This window comes from Primulina eburnea, chromosome 12 (genome assembly GCF_022965805.1).
Source record: "Primulina eburnea isolate SZY01 chromosome 12, ASM2296580v1, whole genome shotgun sequence".
In the NCBI taxonomy this organism is placed as follows: Eukaryota; Viridiplantae; Streptophyta; class Magnoliopsida; order Lamiales; family Gesneriaceae; genus Primulina; species Primulina eburnea.
Window position 1 is genome coordinate 34,337,113 of NC_133112.1, and position 23,718 is coordinate 34,360,830.

General features: G+C 37.5%; 3 protein-coding genes across 3 annotated transcripts; all 3 read right to left on the reverse strand.

Moving 5' to 3' along the window:
- Positions 1–459: 459 nt before the first annotated feature.
- LOC140808229 (probable LRR receptor-like serine/threonine-protein kinase At1g67720) lies at positions 460–8,344 on the reverse strand. The gene is made up of 9 exons (XM_073165303.1): positions 8,040–8,344; positions 7,364–7,910; positions 6,410–6,873; positions 1,363–1,498; positions 1,101–1,172; positions 962–1,030; positions 795–866; positions 633–707; positions 460–503 (listed from the first exon to the last, which is right to left on the reverse strand). The coding sequence occupies exons 1-9, from the start codon at positions 8,110–8,112 to the stop codon at positions 497–499; spliced, it is 1,515 nt and encodes a 504-aa protein (XP_073021404.1). The 5' UTR covers positions 8,113–8,344; the 3' UTR covers positions 460–496.
- Positions 8,345–8,499: 155 nt separating this feature from the next.
- Positions 8,500–10,300, reverse strand: LOC140807784 (protein CYPRO4-like). Its single transcript, XM_073164748.1, has 2 exons — positions 9,638–10,300; positions 8,500–9,041 (listed from the first exon to the last, which is right to left on the reverse strand). Exons 1-2 carry the CDS (start codon positions 10,298–10,300, stop codon positions 8,976–8,978), a joined length of 729 nt encoding a protein of 242 aa, XP_073020849.1. The 3' UTR covers positions 8,500–8,975.
- Positions 10,301–14,079: 3,779 nt separating this feature from the next.
- LOC140807788 (uncharacterized) lies at positions 14,080–15,758 on the reverse strand. Its single transcript, XM_073164751.1, has 6 exons — positions 15,043–15,758; positions 14,793–14,963; positions 14,570–14,727; positions 14,378–14,459; positions 14,304–14,311; positions 14,080–14,134 (listed from the first exon to the last, which is right to left on the reverse strand). Exons 1-6 carry the CDS (start codon positions 15,301–15,303, stop codon positions 14,080–14,082), a joined length of 735 nt encoding a protein of 244 aa, XP_073020852.1. The 5' UTR covers positions 15,304–15,758.
- Between the last annotated feature and the right edge of the window lie 7,960 nt (positions 15,759–23,718).

A 23,718-nucleotide genomic window follows, 5' to 3' on the forward strand; every position in this document is an offset into this window, starting at 1 on the left:
AGAATTACAAATCAATTCAAATAATAATAAATTACATAAAAAAACAGTTTTTCCAAAGTTGTATTGTTGATGGGAACTTTTTACCGAAATTTTTTAACTTTCGCTTTGTTTTAGTTCTGGTTTCCATGAAATGCCAACAAAAAATAGGTTATAACCTTGAAGTCTGCTCTCTATGGTCCAATCTCCAATCCTAGGTGAATGTATACTTAGGGCCGGATTAAGATTTGGAAGTTTCAGAAAATTTTAGCTTGTATAACAGAATCAAAGGAAAAAAAGATATTTTTTAAATGAAGTACATAAAAAGTAGCAGTTTCTCTAAAAGAAACCATGAATCTGATTTCCAAACTCGAGTCGAAAATAATCTTGGTATGATAAGCTGCAGTTCAGAAACTTTTGATACTTTGTTTCTCTATTTCTCCAATTCTGTTATATCTTATCCGCATCATTCTACCTTCCACGGACAATTTACCGAGGATATATAAAGGCAGAACATAGATCACCACCTGTTCATAAGAACAAGTCTCACATTTCCCACCTCAGAATTGGGTTAAAACTTTTTTAAAAATAATCTTTCATTTACTTTTTCAGCAGCCATTATCCGCAAATTTGAGATCAGCAATTTCAAGACTTACTGAATTTTGATGGACCCATCTTTGTTATTCAGTTCCTCGGAGATGCTACCATTGAACCTGTTGTTCTGTAAGAATCTGTTGAAGCAAAGTTAAGAAATATGTTAAATATCTTAAACATAAAAAACCACAGCAGAATATTAGGGTATATGCATTAGCATTTACGCTTCACGAAGATTAGGTAGTTCAGCAAGTGAGTTTGGGAATGGCCCTTCAATTTGGTTGTTCTCCAAATGCCTTCTCAGGGATCAAAACATAGATATTTGATTAATTTTTAATAATTATAATGGATGTGAATCTTGATACGTAAGGGTAAAAGTTTTGGAGCATACAGAATTTCTAAAGACTGCAGTGCTCTCAAATCAGGTAATGAACCTGAAAGGCTGTTGTCTCCAAGCAAACTGAAATTCAAATGACAAAAATTATGTCAACTCCATACATTGATGTACTAAGAATTTCAGTATCACTTACAGAAGCCTGAGTGCAGTTAAGTTGGATATACTTGCTGGCAGTGATCCGGACAATCCGAAGCCTGTCAGATTCCTACATTCATATTCGAACCAGTGCGTGAAAAACATGCAGATTTGGGAACTATAAAACTAGTGATAGAGCCTAAACGGTCATACTGGGATACAATATAATATGGAATTTCTAATATGTCAGATTTAGTCATATTTTGGAGGATATGACTTTGAAGATGTTTTAAATGACTGTATAGTAAAAGAATACATACAAAGAGATAACTCGAATAACATCTCCTTTTGAGCATAAAACTCCAGTCCATGAATTTCCTCTAGGCAAGCATGGATCCCCGACCCAATCTTCTGGAGGATTCTTCAGTGCAAGTCTCAAGTCTTCCATTGTCACCACTGTCAAGAAGAACATATAAAATGCAAGAAAATTGAAAGCATTCTTTCCGTGAAAAGATTTGATCAAGGGGTGCATTTGAAATTCCACTAAGAGACTTATCAGCAGCAAAAATTAAGGTAGTGGGAATCGAAGGAGGGTTCATCAACAGAAACCTACAGATCACAACTAAAAGAGGACCTCTGATCATTCACATTATTGTGGACTCAGTCAAAATATCAGAGTATGACATGTACGAAAAAATATCATATGCACAAGTGGTGGTTAATGGAGCTAGAGTCGTGGCAGGTTGGGGGTAGCAAGAAAGGATTCAAAGAAAACGTCTCAAATGCAGAAAAAATCAACGACATCCAAAGAAGGCAGGAGGACGACAACACAATTCCTCCAGTTGCAAACCAAGAAGAACCGGTCACGCATAATCAGAAATGTGAATCAGCGAATATGTGCAAATTTAAAGAAACCAATGGACTTAAGATCGCGGAGAAGGCAGATAATTCTGGAGGACGGAGCTGTGTATCAGAACCATGGCACCGCAGGAAGCATATCAAGATTCTCAAACAGTTAAAGCCGAAAGATGAGAATGAATTCCAGAAGGGGAAGATTGAATCTACAAACATTCTTGAAACCCAAAAGAATGGACATCAACATTTAGAAGATGAGTATGGCCCCGTTGAAAGGAAATTTGAGCATGTATATCGCAGGAAACAAGTAAAGCCACATCAAGAATCATATCACGTGCGAAACAGAGAAACTTCAAAGATATCAATCATTGAGATCGACAAAGATACAATTCAAGGGGAGGATGGAAATTGGGAGGAACAACTATATCAAGGAGCGAGGGATGATACTTCAGATGACGGCAGAGCTTTTAGCGATGCCGACAGTCATATCTCTGATCATTAGGATAAGTCGACAAGAAAATCACTGGAATTTGATGATTTGGGCGAATTTTTTGATGAATCTCCGAGCAAGGTATGCAATTTACCCAACAATTCTAATTCTCATCACTCTCCCTTCCATTCTCTTTCTGTCTCAGATTCGTTTATCGGGTCGGGGGGAGGGGTAGAGGTTAAGGGTGGGCGGGGAATTATTTTCGTGGGTGAAAAGATGGGTATATCGGGAAACAACTTCATAGGGCTTCACGAGGGGATGGTTGAAGGTGACAATATTGTTGGTCTGGGAAAGCAGGAATTCAACCATGAAGTTCAGAATGAGTGCTTAAGATTGATGGGTGTAGAGAAGGTAAAATTTAACGACTTAGACGAGTGTGGTATGAGGTTGGAGAGTGAAGAAGTCAGTTGTAGAAAGAATGAGAGGGATACAGAAGTGAATCGATGAAAGTTGTTTCATGGAATATCAGGGGGATTGATACGAGCAGTACTCGCCAAAGAAAAACCAGATTTAATAATTCTTCAGGAAATCAAAAGAGAAGTGGTGGATTGGAGATTAATTTCAAGTCTATGAAAATCGAGATTTGTGGAATGGGTAACCTTACCTGCAGCGGGTAGGTCAGGGGGAATTCTCATTATGTGGGATTCAAGAGTTATAATGGTCAAGGATAATTTGATTGGGGATTTTTCTGTTTCATTTCACATTCAAAAAGATGCACAACACGACTGGTGGTTTACAACGGTTTATGGGCCATGCCAACCAAGTTTAAGAAATAATTTTTGGGATGAGCTTGCAGGGTTGAGGGTTATATGTGGAGATAGATGGTGCTTGGGGGAAGATTTCAATGTAGTAAGGTCACTTGAAGAGAAAATTAATAGTTGCTCAATGACATCGAGTATGTTCTGTTTTGATAGCTTGATACAGGAACTTGAGTTATGTGATCCACCTTTATTGAATGGAAAATTCACTTGGTCGAATCTCAAGACTTCACCCATTTGTTGCAGATTAGATAGATTCATGTTCACGGTGGGATGGACCGAAATATACCCATGCTACAGACAATCAATCTTACCGAGAATCACCTCGATCATTTCTCTCTGGTGCTTGATTTGGCTAAAACTAAGTGGGGTCCAACACCTTTCAGATTCGAGAATGTGTGGTTAAGGGACACAAGCTTTAAAAGTTTGACACAATTGTGGTGGAACACTTCGAATGCACAGGTTGGGCGGGATATAGATTCACGATGAAACTAAAGACAATTAAGGGTGACATGAAAAAATGGAATGAAAAGGTATACGGAATTCTGGAAATGAAATCAGCAGATTTATCAAATAAAATCAGCAGATTTGACAAATTGGAGGGAGAGGGAGAAGGAGAGGGGAGGGCTTCGGAAGGATTAGTGAATGAGAAAAAAGAAGCAAAATTGATGTTAGAGGAGTTAATAAGACGGAAGAATCAAATACATTACTAAAAAAGTAAGGTCAAATGGATCAAAGAAGGGGATCAAAACACAAAATTTTTTCACTCCCTCCTTAACCAACGTAAGAGCAAGTCAATCATTGAAAGACTCGAAAGAAATGATGGTTCCATTACAACATGTGAGGATGAGATTGTTTCAATAATTTCAGAATTCTTCAAGGGACTGTACAGTAGGCCAGATGCAAGATGTTGGGGTATTGAAGGTGTGGAATGGTGTCCGATTGAAACGGAGATGAGTCGACAATTAGAAATAAAATTTACCGAAGACGAGGTGAAGGAAGCAATCTTTAAGTGCAATGGAGGCAAGAGCCCGGGAGCTGATGGATTCACTTTGTCTTTTTCCCAAGAGTGTTGGGAAATAGTCAAAACAGATCTTATGTTGGTTTTTGATGAGTTCTATCACAGTGGTATCATAAATGGAGTAACCAACGAGACATATATCTGCTTGATTAAAAAGAAAGTCCACTCGTATAAAGTGAAGGATTTCAGACCGATTAGTCTAATAACAAGTTTGTATAAGATAATAGCGAAACTCTTGACAGAGAGGATGAAAAATGTGAAATCGGCGACAATTTCAGATTCCTAAAATGCATTTGTCGAAGGTAGACAGATCCTCGATTGTGGACTTATAGCGAATGAATTGCTTGAAGAGGCGAGGAATAAGAAAAAAAAAGGATGGGTTTTGAAGGTGGATTTTGAGAAAGCGTACGATAACGTGAGTTGGGACTTTTTGGACTTCGTTTTAATGAAGAAGGGGTTTGGAAAAAGATGGAGATCATGGATGAGAGGGTGTGTGTCGAATGTATCATTTTCAGTTATGATCAACGGGAGGCCGAGAGGAAAATTTAGGGCTTTCAAAGGTCTACGTCAAGGAGATCCATTGTCTCCTTTTCTATTCAATTTGGTCGTCGATGTGTTGGGAAGGTTGATAGACAAAGCTAAGAAATCGAACCTAATAAGGGGGATAGAGGTCGGCAGACAAAAGATCGAGATATCTCACATTCATTTTGCGGACGACACACTTTTTTTCGGACAGAAAGCTGATCACATAAAATTCATGGTACAGTACAAGTGTTGTGTTCTTTTTGTGATATGTCGGGTCTGAAAATCAATTGGGAAAAGAGTGCTTTGTTGGGAATCAACCGTGAAAATGTAGAAGTTGAAAGGTTAGCAAGACAGTTGGGATGTGGCAAAGAGACATGGCCTATTACATACTTGGGTGTACCGTTGGGAGGCAATCCATTGCAAGCATAATTCTGGCAGCCAGTGGTTGCTAAAATGTCCAGAAAATTGGCTACATGGAAGAAAGCATTTTTGTCTAGAGGGGGTAGGTTAACATTGATAATTTCGGTTTTGAATTCCATCCCGATATATTACATGTCTTTATTCAAGGTCCCAAAAAGTGTAGAGGAATAGATGGATAAGATCTCAAGGAATTTTTTATGGGACGGAGCGGATGGAGACGGCCACATACATTTGGCCGCATGGGATCAAGTTTGTAAACCGAAGGATAGAGGGGGATTGGGAATTACGAAAATCAAATTCAGAAATACAGCCTTGCTTGGGAAGTGGTGGTGGAGATTTTTCCAAGAAGATGGGTCATTATGGAAAAAGATAATTGTTTCACAGCTTTGTTTCAGCTATCATCATTTCACAATTTGCCTATATCATATTTTGCACAATTTAATAATGTCACATGCAACCATTCTTGGGATTTTCATTTCAGAAGGGGGTGAGAGATGAGGAGATTGATGAGTTGTGAGGGCTAATAGAAGTCTTAGAGTCGGTTAGATTAGTTGAGGGGGTGGACGATTTTATTCAGTGGAGCGGGGATTCGTCGGGTATGTTTTCAGTTCGTTAATTCTATGAGTCTTTCTTCCCTAATAATTTTTTTCCAAAATTCCAATTTTTCAATGCTATTTGGAAAGTCCCGGTTCCTAGCAAGATTCAGCTTTTTTCTTGGACAGCCACTCTGGGTAAGCTACCTACCTCGGAGATGATTAAAAAAAGATGCCCCGTAATTTCTTTGTGCCCCCAGTTGGTGTGTTCTATGCAGAAATGATATAGAGTCTCAGTACCATATTCTCATCCATTGTCCATTCTCGTTATCATTGTGGGCTACAGCGTTGCAAGAGATGCGGTTGGTTTGGGTGATACCTAAATCAACAAAAGAATTAATCAATATGGATTTGGGTCAAAACACGGGTAATAGAGGAAGAATATTTTGGCAAGTCGTGGTTCATTGCATATGTTGGATGGTTTGGTTGGAAAGAAACCAAAGAATCTTCGAAGGAAAAGAGGCAAATACTGACAAGTGCTGGGAGAAGATCCAGATTAACGTTGCCATGTGGATTGGAACTCACAAAGATTTCAAGAACGTGTCAATTTTTGATTTGATAAGACATTGGGAATATGTGTATCACTAAGCTAGTATTAATATTGTGTGCTAAATTAGGACAGTGAACTTCTAGTCCACTGATATAATCCATTTAACTATATTATTAATAAAATATTGTTTCCTATAAAAAAAAAAAGTAAATTACCATCTCTTGTCACAGTTCTTCCTCCAAGTGGGAAAATCTGAAGAACTTCACCAGCATTGATCAATGGCCCAACAGGAATGCCATTTTTGGGAACAAGAGATATCTCAGTTTGCCCGTTAAGCGGCCATTCTGTCCCGAAAACATTCTCACCATCAGCTGTCACATTCAAATCTTGGTAGAATATCTGTCCATTCACATGAATATCAAAAACTCTCCAGCTAAACGGGCTCGGGGATCGATTATCTTGGAAATAAAGTGCAATGTAGTAATGTCCATTGGAGAGGGAATATGGTGGCCATTTCAGCGTAAGAGTCTTGCCTCTACTGGTTGTTAGTGCTGACAAAAAGGCCATCTGTGGTGGATTATTCCAAAATTTCAAAGGGTCTACGCTGACTTGACTCGAGACATATGGATTGTCATCGGTGAAAGGGTGCCAGTACCGATTGAAACTGTCATCTGGATAACTGACTCGACAAGTGTATTGTTAAAAGATCAGTTCAATATATTGCACTTCATACATCACTTTAGACAAGAAAATTGGCCACAAAATGCAACAAAGTTAGCAATATATTTTCATCCATTTTAGATAGTGTGCCAATGATTTGTGTTTTGATTTGAAATGTGAACAAGAGATTCACCAACTCTATTTCGTCCTATCAACACAAATGCACAATTAGTACTATACTTCTAGCACTTCTGACAGTAAAAAAATCGCATCATTTATTTCAATTTTAAAGTAAAGTCAAAAACTCTGAAAAATACAAAATACAAACTTCTATCTCATCTCAAAAGTTAAAAATATGTACTTTCTTTATGCAAAGTGTGAACCTCTCTCTATATGTGTGAATGAACTAAAGATTAAATTACACGAGAAATTTAAAAACGGTACGTCGTTAAGGTCCAACCAAGACTATAGGCGAATATTAGGAATAACATGAAACAGAGCGTCCATACCTAATGATGTCTCTGCCAGAGCCAAAAGAGCTTCTTGCAACAGTGGCTAACGCGTATTTCTCAAAGTTGGTCGAATTATAAACAGCATCGTCAAGATTATATACTTCAAGAGATGAAATGAAAGGGCTGGAACCAACAACAGTGTGCTCGTTTCTTGCAAGACAAACACTGAGGAACTTATTCTGAGCCATGAAAATGGCTTCATAGTACGAGGTTCCCCCCACCGCGTAATCCTCTGTGGTATTCACAGTGCTCCACTTTGTACCATCAATGATTTGATCGAACACAGGTGGTTTGTTCCCACCATCGAATCCTCCGTAGTAATATATAGTCTTCACAAGATATTTCCCACCCTTGATCACAGGGAAAGTGTAGCAGTATTTTCTTGCTTTTGCGTTGGGAAAATACCTGAGAGTCTGTAATCTTGGCAAAATGTCTGGTCTATCTAAGGTTGTTTTGTTTCCAACTGATATATATTCATCATCTGAGACATATTCAATCTGTCCTTCTTCTACACCATGGTTTGAGCCACAATTTAGGAGGTAACCTGCATGAATATTTTTTTAAAAAAAATCGTAGAAATAATAATACTCACAAAATCAAAAAGCAATAGAAAATCTACTGAATATATGTAATTATTTTTGAATGATATATATGATTTCATTCTTTTTGATACCTTTAGGTTGTGGGGTGGCATGGATTGTGAAGGGGATGCTCACCAGCCAAAGGAGGAAGATGGAGGTGGACATGGTGGAGTGGTGGAGGCGCAATGGGAGGATTGAGAAAGTTTCCAGCGTGAAATCACACGGGATGGGGTGGAAGACGATGCATCAAAATGAGATTTTGGCCTGAATATTTGTGAGAATACCCCATTAATTAAGGGTTGTGCATGAAAATAGATTGCTTTAAAATTTGACTGAACCTCGTTGCTTTAAGTTCTTTTTCGGCCCTTCATTTTTCCCCCTTTATTTGTGGCTCGTGGATTCCAATCAGCCATGCCACTGCGTATTTCAAATCACTCCCTTAAACATCCGTTAACAATAAAACATCTCTCCTTTAATTCATTGGAAAAATTACCAGATAAAATGTAACAATCAAAATCCATTCTTTGTTACGTCGGGTGATAAAGAATTTCAGCAAATATCTTTAATTTTTTTTAAGCTCTGCAAAAAATTTATTAATTTCTATCATACATACCCATGCAAGGATTCGAAAGACTCGGCCTCCAGACGCTAAAAGAAAGAGAACAAACAATTCACAAATTTCGCAGAAACCAAACTGAATTTATCCACACAAAAAAAAAAACAGAAAAGAAGAGGAGAGAAAAAAGAAGCCAAACTGAATTTACAAACAAATAATACGGGCATTGCTAAAATGAATGTATTTTAGTATGATTCATCGCTTGCCAGCCATGCTGAAGGACGTAATTTTCTGGGGTGTCGCAACCACCAGTGGAGCTTCGGGAGAGTTGTTGAATGCAAACTTATCGTGCATGAACCGACTTTCGATGATGGACTCGTCCTTGGGCACAATTTTGTAGCAATAACAGCTCTTTAGTCCTGGCTGGTTCTGGTAGCAATGGTGTCCACTTGTTCTTCACCTGTTGAAAGTTCTATATTACACTAAATTTTCCCACAGTTGCTACCAAATGTTTTTCTTGTTTTCCACTTTCTGTAACCTGACAACATGAAGCAAAATGTGGCAACATTGGTACATGAATAAATTGATCCAGACAAAAAATTCTCCAAAATCTAAATTATCAGGGCCAAAAATAAAATAGTTCAGTTTGAAACAATAAACCGAAAACCGAGAAAACCAAATTTTTTGCTTGATTTCAAAACAAAACTAAAAACTTCGATTCAGTCTGCGGCGTGCAAAAAGCGGGATTTTCCAAGGCTGTCCAATCCTAAGATGGGGGTTTGGTGCCATTGGACTACGAGGCATATTGGCACATCAGAGATTAAAGAAACTTATCTTAAAAATAAATATTAACTAACTTGCAACCCTTCAAAACAGATGATTGTGTGCACGTTTCAACAAGAAAATGTTCGCACATATAAAATAAACATTTTCAGTCAGTGTTCAAGCAGGATTGACATTGCATCTCGATATAAGGCATCGAGTCAAGGTGTGCACGGACAACATACAAAAAAGATTAATGCAATCTCATTCTCATGGCATGCAACACATTTCAATTGACAAGCAAATAATTACCAAATACTAGAGATTCCACCGAGAGGGTCAATATAATTCTAGGAAGTATAAATAACTTACCCAAGAGAAATGCCCAGCATGGAACTTACTACCAGATCCAGCCAAATGTGCATCCACATGGGTCAGATTCAGCAACCTTGGAGCTGGAATTTTGTTCCCCATTCGGCCGCTAAAACCAGTCTTAGTTTTACCATCCTTATCGGTGAATAAAGTGCAAATCAAGATCAAATAAGTGTATGTGGTTCCCAACACCCATTTACCATCATAAGTAACATCAACTGAAGTAAAAGGTAAACCAAGCCCCGGAAAAGCAGTCTTTGCCTGCCTCATTGAAGTCCTAGAGTATAATCTTATTTTCCCATCAAGTGAACCAACTACTATCGACCCATCCCCAGCGGTTGTGAAACATTGAAAATTTGTGCTCCTCGAAAACTGATGCCCTTGATTCCAATGCAACACATGAGATTTCGAGTTTGTGATATTTTGAACTATCCCTTTCTTGTCGCGCATATCCCACTGACACAATCTATTATCATCCAGACCCAAGAAAATTGACTCCGATGGGTCCAACTGAGAGCCCTTTGCGTCACTTGTTATATCACTTATGGTAATATCAGTGCCATCCTTCTCAAACTTCCAATTCGTGACAATCTTTCCGGTTTCAACGTGTAGTGTTAATAACCTCTCTCGACGTGGTCGCCTCGCCACCTGACTTACGCGCATCCGTAGTCACTTGAATATCTAAAAATAAAGTTTATTGTTAAATATACTATAGATAAATATAAATTCAAAAACGTGCATTAATTCACCTTCTGAGGACTCCTCTGTAATGACTGCAAGGTTGGGCTCAAATATATGTTGTGTTTGGCTACTACTGCCAATTTCTCTAGCCAGATTATCATCCACACCTAACAGCGTACATTAAATAAATTAAAATAATAATGAAAATTCTACTAAATCATTCTATTACATAAACATAAATATAATTAATAAAATTAACTCACCAAAATCTATAGCACAATCGATACCCGTTATTAAGCAATACTCTAACAAAGAAAATCTAACCAGTCTTTTGCGCACCACCATCTACAAATCATCACTACTACTATCAACTATCTGATTACTCATCAAATACCATATAATTTTACTGGAAATGTTAAAATCTCTATAATACCTAACCAAATTACCAAAAGGTGACTGTTCGAAAAAATGTGTTCTCTCATCGTTGTTCAAATAACGATGAATCTTTTCAGCAATCTCTTTATATCTGGATTGAATTGACAATTTGCATCGAAAAATTACATCCATGCCTAGTTTTCTCGGCAACTAGACCTGTCACAAAAAATAAATAAATACGTTAGTAAAGTTATAAAAGATTGGTCGACCAAAAACATTGGTCGACCACACATGTTCGACCAAAAACATTGGGCTTCCAATTGTGGTCGACCAAAAAGAATGGTCGACCATGTCGACAATTTTTATGGTCGACCAACAAAATTGGTCGACCATAAAATTGGCGGACAATGTGTGGTCGACCATAAAGATTGATGATCGACCAATTTTATGGTCGACCATAAAATTGGTCGACCACACTGTGTCGATCAATTTTCATGGTCGACAATAATAGTTGGTCGTCCACAAATGGTCGACCAATCATTTTGGTCGACTATAAAATTTGGTCGATCGACCACAAAATCAAAGTCGATCTCAACTCATCGACGCACACCGCAGCAAACCTAAATCGACAAAAACGCAGAAGCAAAATATCGACATAAACGTGAAAATTACCACATTTTTGTTTGCCATTCTTTCGATTGAGTTTGCATCGCCTCGACTGAAGGGTTTTTCCGTGAACGGCAGGAAAGGGGGTTTACGGGGGAGGTTTCTCTGTTCTTTTGCAAAGATTTGTTTGTGTGGATTTAATCGTGTGTTTTAAGATTTTAAACTTAAAACATAAGGACATAAAAGTAAATGTACGTGTGGATCCTTTTTTTAAAAAAACACATTTGAGTCCCTTTTCCCTAATTTTCCCCTGTCGTTGTTGGATTAGTCTGGAAGACTGAGCCATGGGAGGTGCACAGAGTCATGAAGGACTTGAGCTTTCTGATTCATCTGATTATTGTGAGGGTCAATTAAAAAAATAGGAGTGAGAAAAAAGTTATTTAAAAAACAAGGACTCTGACTTTTTTTTTTAAGAAACAAAGAGTTGACTCCTGATTATTATATTAACAATAATTAAACTTTTAACTTAATCAATTAATTGTCCTCTTCTGTTTCTTCTCGGTCGACACACATATTCATCAATTAAAATTTACGAGCCATCTATCCTTCCACCCAAAAAAATAAGTCGACTAAAATTAAGTTGGTCGACCAAGAAGAAATTTCTTCTTGGTAATTGGTCGACCAAGAAGAAATTTGTTCAACAAAATGTTGGTCTCTTCTTGGTCGACCAAGAAGAATTTGAGGGTCGACCATTAGTTTTCTTTGGTCGATCATCAAGCTCATGGTCGACCAATTTGTTTTTTTTTAAATAGATATTAATAATTGCCGAAACTATGTAACATAATTGTGAAATTATGATAGTTGTGAGATTATGATTTCGTTATTCATATATATATATATATATATATATATATATATATTAAAACATGTAAGGTAATGCAATTACGATTCATATTTTTTGTTATCATATAACATAATATAACAAAATAGTTCGATTCATATTTAACTTAAAACATATAACATAATCCTGTTTTTTATAATGTAACAAAATACTGAGATTGTGATGAAGTGATTCATATGTAAATTAAAATATATAACGTAATCTTGGAATTGCGATTTTTTTTAAAATATAACAAAATAGTTCGATTGTGATTTCACGGTTCATAGGTAACTTAAAACATATAACATAATCATATTTTTTAAAATGTAACAAAATACTGAGATTGTGATTCTGTTATTCATATGTAATTTAAAACATATAACATAATCCTGAATTTACGATTCATTTGGTTTTTTTGTTTGTGAGATCGGGACACATGTCAATTATTACATATAACATAATCGTGAAATTGCGCTTCATATTTTTTAAAATATAACAAAATAGTTCGATTGTGATTCCACGGTTCATAGGTAACTTAAAACATATAACATAATCACATTTTTTTAAATGTAACAAAATACTGAGATTGTGATTATGTTATTCATATGTAATTTAAAACATATAACATAATCCTGAATTTACGATTCATTTGGTTTTTTAAATGTAACATGTTTGTGAGATCGTGAAATAATGTTATATGATAAATTGTGAATTTACGGCTCTAAACCCTAAACCCTTAAAACCCTAAACCCTAAACCCTAAAACCTAAAACCCTAAAGCCTAAAGCACATTGGTCGACCAAAAGGACAGTGCTGATCGACAAAAAAAGCTATTGGTCGACCACAAAGCTACTGGTCGACCACAAAGACAGTGGTGGTCGACCAAAAAAAAGCTAATGGTCGACCAAAAAACTGCTGGTCGACGCACATAGGAGGTCGACCAAAAAGCACATTGGAGGTCGTCCAAAAACCACAGTGGTCGACCAAAAAGCACAGGGGTCGACCAAAAAAGAGAGTTGGCGACCAAAAAACAAGAGTGGTCGACCATTATAACATATAACATAATTTTTTTGAGATTGAATCATATGTAAATTATAACAAATGGAGGCTAGGGTTTACGTAACAAACGTGTCCAATAATTACATAAAATTGTTCTATACATCACAACAATGACCAATCATTAAGAATTGTCGAAACTATGTAATATAATTGTGAAATTATGATAGTTGTGAGATTATGATTCCGTTATTCATATATATATATATTAAAACATGTAAGGTAATGCAATTACGATTCATATTTTTTGTTATCATATAACATAATATAACAAAATAGTTCGATTCACATTTAACTTAAAACATATAACATAATCATGTTTTTTATAATGTAACAAAATACTGAGATTGTGATGAAGTGATTCATATGTAAATTAAAATATATAACGTAATCTTGAAATTACGTTTTTTTTAAAAATATAACATAATAGTTCGATTGTGATTCCACAATTCATATGTTTTTTATATGATGAATTATGAATTTACGGTTCTAAACCCTAAACCCTAAAGAACAATGGTCGATGGTCGACCAAAAGGACAGTGGTGGTCAACCAACAAAATCTAATGGTCGACCATTCTAGGTTTTTGGTCGACCATACAAGCTATTTGTCGACAAAAAAATCTATTAGTGGTCGACCAAAAAAGTATATTAGTCGACCAAAAACGAGAGTGGTTGACCAACAAAAAAACCCCTAATAATTACATAAGAAACGATGTTACAATAATAACATAAAATTGTCCAATTCATCACAATAATCACCAATCATTAAGGAACATATTACAAGCTAAAAAATATCTAAACTCAGATACTAATCTATCATCTAAATTTAGTACTACTTGCGCGCTCTACCTAGACAAAGAGTATCCAGCAACAGCTAACACAAATGCTCCCGAATCTTCCCTGTGAAAAAAATGAGAAGTTAATATTTATTGTAACATTAAAAAAATGAATAATGAAGTTATTATATTTTTAAATAGAAAGTTGACAACGTACTGTATAAACAAGGTATAGTTTAATAACATCTCGATGTGGTCGCCTCGCCTCCTGACATACGCGCATCTGGAGTCACTTGAATATCTAAAAACATAAAGTATATTGTTTAATATACTATACATAAATATAAATATAAAAAATGTGTATTACCTCACCTCCTGCGGACTCCTCTGGAATGGCTTGAAGGTTAGGCTCAAATATCTGTTGGGTTTGGCTACTAGTGCCAATTTCCCTACCCAAATTATCAGCCACACCTTTAACAAATTAACAGCGTACATTCAACAAATTAAAATAATAACAACTTTAATGCAAACATTAATAGACAATGTTTACTGTAATAACCTCTCGACGTGGTCGCTACATATGACTGTCTGACCTTCCCTCCAGAGCTCGAGCACCCGAGTGACGACCGCATCAGGCGCAGAATCAACAAAAATCCCGGTCGTGTAATAAGGTGAAACTAGCTCCTCAGGAGTAGGAGTCAAAAATCCAAGACAATCCTGCATATAATTAATAACATATCAAAGTCCACATTTATTATATCAAATCAATTCATATTACTTACATCTATAGGAGAATCACCAAAGGCTGCAGCGATATCGGCACCAGTTGGGGCACGGTTTGACGACCACGTGTTAGTCACCCACTGAAACATCCTGGGCAACATCAAACAGTCCACATCTCTTCTCCTTGCTACCTTTTGTGCCACGCTCGGATAACATTCATAAGCAAGGATCTGTAACATAAATCTCAAACAATGTTACTAGTAGAAATAAAGATAACATATCCACTTTAAGATTCAAAAAATAATATACCTGCAAAGGCATAACAAAACCACCGACAAGGAAGCTGCCGTCAACTTCTTTCCGACCCTGTGCCTCGGTGAGGTAATTATATCGTCCTAAAAGGTCCTTCTTCAAACATTGGACCGCATCCCGATATGCTACTCTACCCCACGGATAATGGTTGAACCTATCCAAATCATCCACTAGCCTCAAGTATTTAGGGTCGACCTTCACCGTCTTTTTTCTCGTCGCCTCACCGAATACGGCACAACAGAAGTATAGACTAGCCATCTTGATCTTCTCCACATCTATACCAGTCTCATTCTGCTCTTCGATAATAATCTTTCCCTCCAAATCACCCAAAACAATCTCAGCCTTATCGGAAAAGTGTGTGGTGCCAAATACACCTCTACCTGATAAATCTTCGGGCTCTATAACACAATCGAGACCCGTTATTAAACAATACTCTAACAAAAAAAACTAACCGGTATTTTGCGCACCACCATCCACAAATCATCACTAATACTATCAACTATCTGATTACTCATCAATACCATATAATTTGACTGGAAATTTTAAAATCTCTATAATACCTAACCAAATTACCAAAAGGCGACTGTTCGAAAAAATGTGTTCTCTCATCGTTGTTCAAATAGCGATGAATCTTCTCAGCAATCTCTTTATATCTGGATTGAATTGACAATTTGCATCGAAAAATTACATATATGCCTAGTTTTCTCGACAAATAGACCTGTGAACAAAAACAAAAATAAATACGTTACGTAAAGATGAGAAAAAAAAAGTTAGGGGTCGACCAAAAAATTTGGTCGACCTCAAAAAAACAATGTGGTCGACCAAATTTTTGTTGGTCGACCACACAAAAAATTTGGTCGACCTCAAAAAAACAATGTGGTCGACCAAATTTTTGTTGGTCGACCATCAAAGTTGGTCGACCACACCAAAAATATGGTCGACCAAAAATATTGGTCGAACAAATTATTTGGTCGTCCAAATTTTATGGTCGACCAAAAAGTTTGGTCAACCATAAAATTTGGACGACCAAATAATTTGGTCGATCAATCTCTTTACACAGCATGCACACACGCAAAAAACATGAAATCACAAAAATACGACAAAAAATTGAACCAACAAATCGAAATAAACGCGAAAATTACCACATTTTCGTTTTCCATTCCTCCGATTGAGTTTGCGAGTTGCCTGTGAGGGAAGGATTTTTCTGGGAGAACGGCGGAGGGTTTATGGTGGGGAGGGAAATTGCTTTGCAAATCGTATTGTTTAATCTATCGTTTAAACAAATTTAAACTTAAAACCTAGGGACATAAAAGTAATTTTACATTTGGATCTTTTAAAAAAAAAAAACACGTTTGAGTCCCTTTCCCCTAATTTTCCCTTATTCTGACGAGGACGAGGTAGAGGAGCAAAATTCGGAAGAATATGTTGATGCGGATGATCAGAGTCCAAAGGTTAGCGCGGAAATCTTAGATGACGTTGAGATTCAAGGCTTCAGGCTTTAAAGCTGAAACACCTTTAAAACCCATCTTTTTCGCCTAGGAAATCTGTGAATCGCGTAAATGCTGTTAAGCTGTACCTTCATATTGGTGGAAACACACCGAGCGCGAAATGGGTTGTTTTCGAAAAGCTTGCTCATTATAAGTTTGTTAAGAAATTGGATACTACGGCTGAAAGTGAAGAGGACGATAATGATGATGATGATGATGAAGGTGAAGTACGTGGAGGTGGGGGATCTTGGGTTTTGAAGGTAGGAAGGAAAATTAGAGTGAGAGTTTCTACTGATATGCAGATGAAATATTTTGAGCAGCAGAAGCGGGTTGATTTTGTGGATGGTGGAGTTTGGGCCTTGAAGTTTTTTACGGATGTGGACTACAGAAATTTCGTTACTAAATTTCAGGATTGTTTGTTTGAGAATGTTTATGGTTTGAGGCCGACAGAGGAAAACAAAGTGAAGACGTACGGGAAAGATTTCATTGGATGGTTAAAGCCAGAGGAGTCGGATGATTCTATGTGGGAGGATGCAGATGATGCGGACTGGAGGACTCCGGAGAAGAGGCCGATGGAATTTGCGGTGAGAGATGGCCATGACTTGTTAGAGGAATTTGAGGAAGCGGCCACATGTGGTGGGATTCAGAGCTTGGCTTTAGGGGCGTTGGATAATAGTTTCTTGGTTGGTGATTCAGGGGTTCAAGTTGTGAAGAACTTTAGCCATGGGATTCATGGGAAGGGGGTCTATGTGAAGTTTGATGACCAAAAGTTGGGGTCTAGTGGTGGCAACTCTGGAACCACTCCTAAAAAGGCCCTCTTGATGAGGGGAGAAATAAATATATAATTATTACTTATATATTTATTAAATATATAATTATTATTAAATTAATGAAATTTTAAAGATCGCGAACTATCAAATAAAATAATTTCGTTTTGATATAAAGTTCGAGAATGTTCGAGTTTTACTCGAATTTGATAGTTTCGAATACAAATCAAATATATTTCAAGCCGGTTCGAAAGCTCTGGAATCAACTCGATGCATTTACACCTCTTATCTTATAAGTTGGTTTAAATATGGTTTTGATTATCTAATTAGTTAAAAAAAAATTACTCTCACCGTAATAACTTGGTTTTTTTTTTATTTAACAAATATAGTTTTTTTTTTTGCTGGGATATTGACTTATTCACAAATAAAATTTAAATAATAAGAAATATAATATAAATATCAATTCTCATTAATTATTCTTTCGCTTTCTTTGAATCTAATCATTACCAAAATTTAAAATTAGCCTGTTCAATATATTTTCGATTTTTTTACACACATATATATATATACTTTCCTAATGTTTATGAAACTTTTGATCATTTTCTCATTTATCCCAACCATATTATACTATTAATATTCAAAGTATAATTAAAAATACTATATGATATTCAAAGTATATATTTGTGATTAATCAAATAACAAAACTAAAACAATCCAAATAATCACTTAAATAATACTCATTTAGTTGTTTTAATAGCAAGTGTTAACTATCAAACTATTTTTAATTAATTTCTCAACTAATAAAAAATTAATTTATTTAATCCTTCTTGTGCATATATATATTTGGTCAAACTCTTTAAACTTTAGAGGAATTTTATTTAAAATTTCAAACAAAAAAATAAATAATTATTATTATTTAATTAAAAGTTTTCATTTATTGTTTTCAATAGGCAGATGCAATGTCTCTGTACGATGCAATGTCAAAATTAAAGCCGTGGGAGTGATGGATAACATAGAAGCAACTATTTCAGGCATGCATTTTGTAAGGCTCGAGATTTATTAGTCTTCATTGATATGATACTCGAAGATATGAGAATGCATGAATTGATAAAAATATCGACGACAGCAGAAACGATGTTGCGATTTGAATTGAATTGCAAAAGATAGTGTTGAGACAGCCAAGACAGTGCACCCGCGGTCCGGAAGAGAATGCACCCGCGCTTGTATTGCATGAATGGTGACAAATTACAGTAGCAACACCGCACCCGCGCTGATAAATGTACCGCACCCGCGGTGCATGGCCAGTAGGGTAGGAAATTTTACAGAACAGAAACCGCACCCGCGGTGAAAACATGACCGCACCCGCGGTCGTCGAATTTCAAAAAATAAAAAGGCTGTCGAAGCTTGAGCGCACCCCCGGTGAAGAGTGACCGCACCCGCGGTGCTGCATGCGAGAAATCCACCTTGAATTCTTGTGTTGACACATGGCATATATATATATATAAATTGGGCTGAATCAGTGTTTTTTCACTTTTCAGAATGCAAAACCGAGACACTCTATGAAAGCTTCAAGTTCTTCCATTCTATAATTTAGTTTGTGCAAGATTTATCCATTTAAACTTAAATCCAAGTTCATTTCCGCGATCCTTGCGTTAAGGGCTTCAAGGGAATGTAAGTATGATTGTTTTTCAGCATGGTTCAGATTTGAATTGTTAAAGAAATGATGATTTGAGCTCTATATTATGTTATTATGATTGGTGGGAACTTATATTTGCAATCGGATCGATTTTTAGACACCGTATGAGATTGTTCTCAATTTCCAGCATATATATATATTGAGTTGCTGCAGATTTTGGGATACTAATGAGTGTGATGTTGATTATGAAGTAAAGATTATGATTTGTTGATATATGTTGAGGTTTGAGTTGATCGGTATTAAGAACTCACGCCGTTATGCCGTCGAATTTGTACCAAGATTGAATATGATTTGTATATGAGTTGCTTTGGATTGTGTCTTGATAGAATGCATCTATACATTGTCATTTCAGATTAGAATTGACAGAGTTGACATTCCGACTTCGAGACTTCGATCGATTCCTACGACACGAAAGGTATAAATGCATGTGAATTGGGAGATGTGACTTGAATCAGATTTGGTTTGAGTTTCCCACAAATCACATACTAGTTTGTTATCTATATTTGATTATGATTATACCTTGTTTATTGATTGATATTCAAGCCTTGAGATAGGAGTCATTGGACAGACTTGCCAAAACTAGACGTTCGGTGGTATCGATGCATAGAAGCAGATCATCTCCGATTGTAGACATTCGATACAGATATGACCGAAGTCTAGGAATAAGACGTACAGTTACCCCGATTGGGAGGGTAGGTGACAGACAGTGACGTCTTATTCACACCGAGATCCCTAGATTTAGAAATGAGTCGAGTCAAGAATAAGATGTTGAATACAGATTTGTATTCCTTTACATGTCATAGATTATGATTCATGTTAGTTGATATTTGCTATGCTTTTGTATATGATGTGATACATTGCATGTATACATTTTTTATACCGGGATTTGTTCTCACCGGAGTTCCGGCTGTTGTTGTGTCTGTATGTGTGCATAACTACAGGTGGGACAGGATCTGGGTCACGAGCAAGATGAGAGATCAAGATATTGTTGTGATTTCGGGCATAGCAGACTACTAGTTGTTTGTATTAGACGTGTACTGGTTTTTCTGAACACTAGTGTATGATTGTACTAAAACAGACTTGTATGTACATTATGTTTGTTTAATCGAATAAAGAATAGTTTCATGCTTCATTTATACATTTGATTTAATCTTAAAAGAAAAATTTTGACCCGCATTTTATGATAAAGATACAATTAATCTCAGAAAGAATTGAGTTAGATCCCGGGTCCCCACAACAGGTGGTATCAGAGCAGTAGGTTCTGTAGAATGAGATAGAAGAGAATGAGCGGGGTAGATCGAGTTATCTTCCTTGCTTTTGATGTGCTAGCATGATTTATTGCTTTCTTTATTATATGTTGTATTGTATCTGAATTGATTTACAACATATAAATGTTAAGCCTGAATCAGAACCGATTCTCGATCAGAGGTATATGATCAGAGGAGGGCTGAGACAGATTGCATAGATTGTGTACTAATCAGTTTGATAATCAGATATGCCACCGAGAAGAATACCGCAACCAGCAGCAGGTCAGGTGCTAGAAGAGGATAGTACATCAGGTGCTCAGATGGATGTTACTGCTACACCGATGGAGACTTTATTGAAGAGATTTCAATCATTCCATCCACCGACTTTAAAGGGTACCGAGATTGCAGTAGATTGCGAGAGCTGGTTAGACGATATAAGGATGCTGTTTGAGTCTTTGGCCTATACAGATGAAAGGAGAGTGAAGTTAATTGGGCATCAGTTGCAAGAGGTTGCGAAAAGCTGGTGGTTGACTACGAAGAGAGCCTTGGAGCATAGAGAGATTGACATTACTTGGAAGGTATTCAAGGATGAATTTTATCAGCGTTTATTCCCAGTCTCCTACCGAAAAGATAAAGGGGCAGAATTTGCGAATCTAATACAGGGGCAGTTGAATATCGAAGAGTATGTTGCCAAGTTTTCTGTCTTTCTTCGATTTGCGCCACACGTGGCAGGGAATGATGAAGCGGTTGCAGATCAGTTCATCAATGGCCTAAATTTAGATATCTTTACTTTGGTGAATACGGGACGACCCAATATCTTTTCTGAGGCACTGAACAGAGCGAAAGGAGCAGAGACTGGCTTGATTAGGCAGCGAGGAGCTTCCTATAGTGTTCAGAGTCAGAGACAGCCACAGCCCGCCGCACAGTTTCCACCACCTCCTCCTCGATTTGATAGTGGAAGCAGTAGTATTGGCAAGAAAGATTTTCTGAAAGCGAAGGGCAGACAGTTCAAGAAATCAGGGAGCAGTTCGTCGAGCTCCAGTGGGTCAAGACAAAGAAGTTCTGGCCAGAGTTCAGAGTATACAGGTGTTTATTGCAGTTCTTGCGGAGGCAGGCATGGCACAGAGCAGTTTCAGGGAGTAAGTGGGCGATGCAATATCTGTAGACAGCAGGGGCATTTCGCCAGAGTTTGCCCACAGAGGAGTTCCCAGCGATCCCAGGGTGCAGGGTCGTTTGCAGCATTGCCTCAGATTGAGAGACAGGCATCCTCTGTACATTCATTCCAGCCTCCGACACAGACACAGCGGAGGCCAGGAGGTAGCCAGACAGTGAGTCAGCCTCCCAGACAGCAGGCTCGAGTGTTTGCCTTGACAGAGGAGCAGGCCCAGGATGCGCCAGACGATGTGATTGCATGTAACTATTTTCTTTGCGGTTATCCTGCCTATGTTTTGATAGACACAGGTGCATCTCATACATTCATTTCTGAATATTTTGCATTGAGACATGCATTGCCTGTCGAGTCTTTGTCTACTGTAGTGTCTATTTCTTCTCCATTGGGAAGTGGTCTTATATCTGTGACTTCAGTTAGACATTGTATACTACAGTTTGAAGGTCATGAGATTGACTTAGATTGTATAGTACTTGGGTTAGCTGATTTTGATTGTATAGTTTGGATTGATATATTAACCAAGTACAGAGCCACTGTAGATTGTTTCCACAAGATTGTCAGATTCAGACCAGAAATGACAGATGAGTGGAAATTCTACGGTAAGGGTTCCAGATCTCGGATTCCCTTGATATCTGCGTTGACTATGAGTAGATTGTTGCAGAGAGGAGCAAAAGGGTTCCTTGTTTATTCAGTAGATCTACTGAAGTCGAGCCCAGCATTGGCAGATCTGCCAGTGGTTTGCGAGTTCGCTGATGTATTCCCAGGTGAGATTCCGGGGGTTACCTCCAGCCCGAGAGGTTGATTTCAGCATTGATCTTATGCCTGATATTGTTCCGCTATCGAGGGCTCCTTATATAATGGCACTGATAGAGCTGAAAGAACTGAAAGCACAGTTAGAAGATCTTCTAGCCAAGGGATACATTAGACCGAGTGTGTCTCCTTGAGGTGCTCCGGTGCTATTTGTACGAAAGAAGATGGTTCGATGCGATTGTGTATTGATTACAGACAACTGAATAAGGCGACAGGTGAAGAACAAGTATCCATTGCATCGCATCGACGACTATTTGATCAGTTACAGGGTTCTTCAGTCTATTCCAAGATCGATCTGCGATCTGGATATCACCAGCTGAGGGTTAGAGATGTTGATATACCGAAGACAGCATTCCGAACCAGGTATGGACATTACGAGTTTATTGTCATGTCTTTTGGTTTAACGAATGCGCCAGCGGTGTTTATGAGTCTGATGAACCGTATCTTTCAGAGGTATTTATATGAGTTTGTGATTATATTTATTGATGACATTTTTGTGTATTCTAAGAGCATGACTGAGCAAGCAGAGCATCTGAGAATTGTATTGCAGACGTTGAGAAATGAACAGTTGTATGCTAAATTGTCAAAGTGTGAATTTTGGTTAAGACAGGTTGCCTACTTGGGTCATATGATATCTGGAGACGGTATTTCTGTGGATCCGAGTAAATTTGAAGCTGTTATCAGTTGGCCGAGACCGACTTAGGTGCCAGAGATACGCAGTTTCATGGATCTAGCAGGGTACTACCGACGTTTTATCAGGGATTTCTCCAGTATAGCGAAGCCGATTACCCAGTTGACACAGAAGAGTGCACCATTTGTGTGGTCTGAAGATTGTGAGTCTAGCTTTTTAGAGTTGAAGAAGAGGCTGACCAGTGCGCCTGTCTTGATGATTCCTTCCGGTACAGGTGATTTCGTAGTATATTGCGATGCATCTCACAGAGGGCTATGATGTGTTCTTATGCAGCGAGGACATGTGATTGCTTATGCATCTCAACAGCTGAAGCCACACGAAATTCGTTATCCGATTCATGATCTTGAATTGGCAGCTATTGTCTTTGCATTGAAGATCTGGCGTCATTATCTGTATGGCGAGAAATTTGAGATCTACTCTGATCACAAGAGCCTGAAATATTTGTTTTCTCAGTGAGAATTGAATATGCGACAGCGTAGATGGCTTGATCTACTGAAAGATTTTTATTGCGAGATCAAGTACTATCCAGGGAAGTCAAATGCAGCAGCAGATGCCTTGAGTCGAAATGTATGTTCTCTATCCTTGTCGACGATAGGTGTATCGAGTTTAGTTGAAGATTGCTGTTTGTCTGGGTTAATATTTGATACGGATAGTAAATCGCTACGACTGGCTGCGATTCAGGTTGAGCCAGATTTAATTATGAAAATCAAAGAAGCACAGAGAACTGATCAGAACGTTCAAAGGTCAATTGATATGGTCAGAGCTGGACATAAATCAGAGTATCAGGTTAGAGATTTTATTCTGTAT